The following is a 5,431-nucleotide window of genomic DNA, read 5'->3' as shown; positions in this document are numbered from 1 at the left end:
TGGTGATACAGCTTGCCGAGTGATAGGTGGATACATGTGAGAGGGGATTAATTAGCAGATGGGGGTAGGGGGTTAATTGGCAATGGCTAGGGGTAAAAGGGGAACAAGAAGTGAAATCAGCCACAAAATAAGGGGACAAGGGAGTGAAGGATAACACTGGAGGAAGGGATGGGGTGAAGGAAGACAGCACGTCTCCAACCTGATGCCAACCATATTGTCAAATAGGTTATATATTTTATATTTACACCTTATTTTACTACTGGAAATTGACATCGTACTGGAGAGTCTCTTTAGATAGGACCTATCCACATCGGAAGCAGATTTTTCCAGCCACTGTACACCACTTTTCATAATTTATTCCCTCTGTTAAACTTTTTTTTTATTCCCAGAGAAGAACATCCAAACAGTTGCCATATCCCGAAAGATGATTATCCCATTTCTGGGGATCACTATGTAACTACTTTTACTTCGGTTAATTGTTGGTGCGAAGCCCGCTTTCAAGATGTGTCAAGCGCTCCCCCCTACGAGCCTGAACTTTATTCCTCTCGTCATACTGTTTAAATATATGACCACTTCTGTTGATTAATGTTGAGCTGATTAAGATCTTCCCTTCAACGGAAGGTTAGAACCCCCGACCGCTGGAGGACAAAGAAGGGAGAGATTCAACTTCTTTTTTACCTTCTATCACAGTGGGGAATGTGGAGGAGTCACTATGGTGGATGTTTATGTTAAAATGCATTTTGTGTGTCCTGTTGCTTTTTATTGTTATGACTGTATGGCAAATTATGTTCCTCGTATATTGCAAAACATACTTGGCTAATAAAGTTTTATTGTGATTGTGATTGTGTGTGGTTGTGATTAAGACCACGGTAATGCCGCGGTTAATTAATTCGTCAACCCACACATTTCATCGCGTTTTTCATGGTATAAACACTAATATATATTGTGATATTTAGTGCGGATCGATTTCAGACATTTGGGTACTTTAAGCATATTAGTGTAGTGCCAAAACTGCACTGCCGTATTTCTGGGATATCCAAAATAGGAATTCTCTTTCTCAGAAGGCAGTGGATGCCAATTCTCTGGATGCTTTCAAGAGAGAGCTAGATAGAGATCTTAAAGATAGTAGAGTCAATGGATATGGGGAGAAGGCAGGAACGGGTTACTGATTGTGAATGATCAGCCATGATCACATTGAATGGCGGTGCTGGCTCGAAGGGCCGAATGGCCTACTCCTGCACCTATTGTCTATAGTCTATTGAGACATGGAGTCGCACCTAATTTCTTCAATCGGGAGGTACTTGCAAGCAGTCCTTCTGGTTTCCTAACACATGGATGGATCATCAATCATGAAAACGCAGTTTCTTTGCAATATAATGAAATTTCACAAAATGCCAGTTTATTGCCGCGCCCTTCGGACATTATTGTTTTTATTCTATTGAAGGCAACGACATTTGCACAGAAAATTACAACGATGCATCGTAAATAGAATAATCGGTTTTATTATATTGAATTAAATGTTACATTATTGTTTTTCAGTTCACCGTAAGATACGGACAGCGCATTCAAGGCAACAAAGTGCACATGTGCTGCGTTTGAACAAATACCATGTTAAAGCGAACATTCAATATCTGAATATTGGATTAGTTTACAAAAGAAATGTAGCAAATCGGTAATTTAATCCTTTGAATTAGAGGCAACTGGATCTGGCGATGTTGGCCTTAATGGGGGTTGCCTGGGTTTCGTGTTTAACCACACAGGAGTAAAGCTCGTGTGAGTTCCAGACTGTGGCTGGCAGAGTCAGGTAACTGCTCGCACTGAACGTGTTGTCCGTCTCCTGCTGGACCCGGCTAGTGGCAGCGCCATCACTTCTCGCACTGCCGTCCACGGTCCACTCAATGTCCACCGCGCCCGGATTGAACCCGTTCACCAAACACACCAGGGTGGCGGTACTTTTTGCCGTGACTTCACCCATTGAAGGCGCCAGAATGGAAACGGTGGGGGGCCGCGGACCTGAAAATAAGAAATGAAATAAATACAAGTGAATTATTTATCGGTTATCGTTCAAAGTCTGAATTGATTCAGCCGGACAGATGGGAGACAAAATTTACGACGACGGTGCCAGGTTTCGAACGCCTGAAGTAGAGGCATAGATTGGATATGCTAGGACGTTAGTCCTTGGAGTGCACATCATCGCGAGGGGAATACATTGGGTTAGCGCACGGAGTCTTTTCCCCACATTAGACGGCTTAGGTTCACGGCAACATTTGTAAAACATAATGTGTTGACTCCGTGGAAAGAGTTCCCCGGCGAAGTTGATGAGGCATGTACAATAACACCATTAAAAAAACCATTTGAATTAAGACATGGATAATAAAGGTTTAAAGAGATATGGGCTAAAGAGATACAAGCAAATGTGACTAGCTTAAGTAGAGCACCTCGGTCGGCATGAAATAGGTGGACTGGAGGCCTGTTCTCCGTGGCTATGTGGCCGTATGCAGCCTTCTACACTGGCTTTACAATTATCTTTCATTTATATTACCTCATTTTATACAGCAGAATCATGCTACGGTACTTTTTTTTACTGTGGTGCGAATATCCGAGGTTTGGTAAAACATGTAGCCTGTGATTTTCTTCAGATCATGGAAACGGACAGAAAAAAATGTAATTACACCTCATCCTGGCAGAATGAGCAGCATTTCCAAATTAATGCTTGTTTAAATAGTAATCCCAATTCTTTCCCTGAATAGTCTTTAGAATGTTATTAGTGAATCTTCCACGTCGTCCAGAAACAAGGGTTCCCAATTTACCCCAGGGGGTACATTTCGCCTACCATTATTGTTACTTGAACTTAAAATAATAATGTTAAAAACAGTAATTTAAAATTTCCCTTTTCCGGTTGTTTTATTATGGTAGAAATGTGAACTTAAATTACTGAACAAAACAGGGTGGGGGTAAATTTACTTTCGTAAAATTGCCAGGGGTAAATGGGACAAAAAAGGTTGGGAACCCCTGGTAGAAAATCCATGATGCAAGGATGGTGGCGGTTAGAAAAATGAAAGGTAAAACTAAAGAAATGTTTTAGTCAGATTCAAATTCTTTCAGATACATATCCAGACAGCTTTGGGTTCAACAACCAACATATCCGAACTTTAAAGAAAAATTCAAGCTAACGCTGAATTCAAAGACGCTGTAATATTTCCTTCAAATCTTTCGATTCTCAGCAATTCAACAATAACCTCTTATAACTGTGTGCCTATTTCTGCACTCATTTATACGAAAACCGCAAAATGATGTCGTGCACTTCTTTTAAGCTCTTTGACAATCACCAATCGTCACGTCGGTCTACCAACTGCCTGCCCGTAAAAAAAATCGACAATCAGAGCGATCAAGTTAAACAGCACAATAGACAGTCTGCGTTTTCTGCTACATCATATTCTCGATGACAATCGGACAATCAGCATCAAAATCCCTTGCAGGTTCTACAAGGTGGGTACAAAGAGTCTGACGGCATATCCATACAAATGTGGTCAGCTAAGGTGGCAATGGCTAGCTGAACCAGAAATGAACCCGAATGCGGTTCGGCCCTTGTTTCTAATTTCGGAGCTGACTCAGACTTGCAACAATCCCCCACACTTTCGCGTAAAGGGAATTGAAATGGTGCCGTGCGATGCGTTTAAATATTTGTTTTATACCTTTTCCCTGACAATTAGTTTTAGCGCTGTTGTCGACCTGTCCAAACGCCACTTCACCCTCATGGTATCATTAAAACAAGCAGTATAGCCCAGAAATCAACTTCGGGCCATTGGGTATTTGCAATTTCAAAAATAACGCATTTAATTCACCAACATCCCTTGCCAAATATTTATTAACTTTCCTTTGAATGCTTCCACTAATTCTACGTCCCACAATATACCGTACTCTAATACAATCTCATAATTACCCGAGCATTTCTTCAAGTAACGGCAACAGTTTTCGTTTGCATTACGCTTATATTGAAGCAAAGTGTGTAATAGCATCAGTCTCGAATGAAACCCGCCACTTGAAACATCAAATCAGAGAATTAGCTTTTCGGTTAAAGGAGCAGGTTTCATGAACATCAGGGAAGAAAGGGGGGAATTAGAGCTTCAGGAGATCATTCCAGCATTTCACAACTTCGAATCACAACTTTGAATCACAGCTGTCAGTATGTGAAGGCATTAGATTTGACGATGATCAAGAAGCCGCGGTTAGGTGAGCGCAGGTTTCTCGGAGTGTTGTAAGGATGGAGGTAAAGGATTTTTTTTTTAAAACAAGTTGACGTAGGAGAAACAAGGAACCGCGAATGTTGGCATCTTGAGTACAACACAAAGTGCTGAAGTAATCCAGCGGATCAGACAGCATCTCTGGAGGACATAGATAGATGTTCGGGAAAGTCTCGCAAAGGTTCCGACACGAAACATTGCCTATCCAGATGTCTGCCAGAGATGCTGCCTGACCCGTTGTCTACTTAGGTCTAATAGAATCTTTCTACTGAGGATTTATGATGGAAAGCAAAACTTAAGTTCAATGATTCGTGTTTCACACCGTGAATACTTTACTTACTGCCTAGATTCAGTTTGGTTCCTCTCCCAAAGGTGAATTTACTGTTGTCCCACACACCACAGTAATAATCGGCAGCGTCCTCCGTTTGCACGTTGGTGATGGTTAAATGCATTTGGTTCCTGGATGAGTCCACGGAACCCGTGAATCGTTCTGGAATCCCGGAGCCTCTGGTGGAGCTTTGATACCACACGAAGACAGGGGCTCTGCCCGGCTTCTGCCAGTACCAGCTCGTGTACCAGCCACCGATGCTGCCCCCTGACAGGGTACAGGTGATTTTGACGGTTGTTCCCGGCGAGGTTGATAGAGACGGGATCTGAGTCAAGGTAGTCTCCGCGTTTATAGCTGATAGGGGAAAAAAACAGATAAATATACAGAACCATTAGAAAAAAAACAGCAGAATGTAAAACGACACAACATTGATCATTCTGCGCTCTGCTCACAGTGGAAACAGGTCACCAAGGCAAGAACCCAAACCCATTCTGCCATGTCGAAGGTGATAAAGGAATGTTTTGCTGCACAAGCGCGGTTTTGAGCCCTTTCGAAGTATGACTTTTAAAGTCTTCAGCATCCCAGCGTCACCAATTATTAATTATTCATGCAAATCTTTATCCACGTGTCATCGAATCACTGAATTATTGGCTCGGTGTAAAATGATATTTCTGCGGATCCGGCCCTTTGGGAGAAATAAATATTCATATTGTTTTAAGTGGGAGGAGAATAGCAGACAACGATGAACTCAACGGTGGCGGGGGAGGGAGAGGGAGGGAAGCTCTAAGATTCAAAGACGAGAACTGTTGTGTGCGAGCAGGCTCTTATTTACTAAGTAAAACGGGTCAGCTGTATTGGA

General features: G+C 42.2%; 1 protein-coding gene across 1 annotated transcript; it reads right to left on the bottom strand.

The window, feature by feature from the left end:
• Positions 1-1,459: 1,459 nt before the first annotated feature.
• On the bottom strand, positions 1,460-5,120 carry LOC144606113 (immunoglobulin lambda-1 light chain-like). Its single transcript, XM_078421937.1, has 3 exons — positions 5,025-5,120; positions 4,585-4,926; positions 1,460-2,013 (listed from the first exon to the last, which is right to left on the bottom strand). The coding sequence occupies exons 1-3, from the start codon at positions 5,068-5,070 to the stop codon at positions 1,691-1,693; spliced, it is 711 nt and encodes a 236-aa protein (XP_078278063.1). The 5' UTR covers positions 5,071-5,120; the 3' UTR covers positions 1,460-1,690.
• Between the last annotated feature and the right edge of the window lie 311 nt (positions 5,121-5,431).

Source organism: Rhinoraja longicauda, chromosome 25 (genome assembly GCF_053455715.1).
Source record: "Rhinoraja longicauda isolate Sanriku21f chromosome 25, sRhiLon1.1, whole genome shotgun sequence".
Classification (NCBI taxonomy): Eukaryota; Metazoa; Chordata; class Chondrichthyes; order Rajiformes; family Arhynchobatidae; genus Rhinoraja; species Rhinoraja longicauda.
This window is presented reverse-complemented; position numbering and strand designations above follow the sequence as displayed.

Coding starts and splice junctions, on each gene's coding strand:
- LOC144606113 (XM_078421937.1), bottom strand. CDS start 5,070: ATGGCAGAATGGGTTTGGGTTCTTGCCTTGGTGACCTGTTTCCACT. Junction 4,927..5,024: donor CTTGGTGACCTGTTTCCACT/GTGAGCAGAGCG, acceptor TTCCCCTATCAG/CTATAAACGCGGAGACTACC. Junction 2,014..4,584: donor AACCAAACTGAATCTAGGCA/GTAAGTAAAGTA, acceptor TCTTATTTTCAG/GTCCGCGGCCCCCCACCGTT.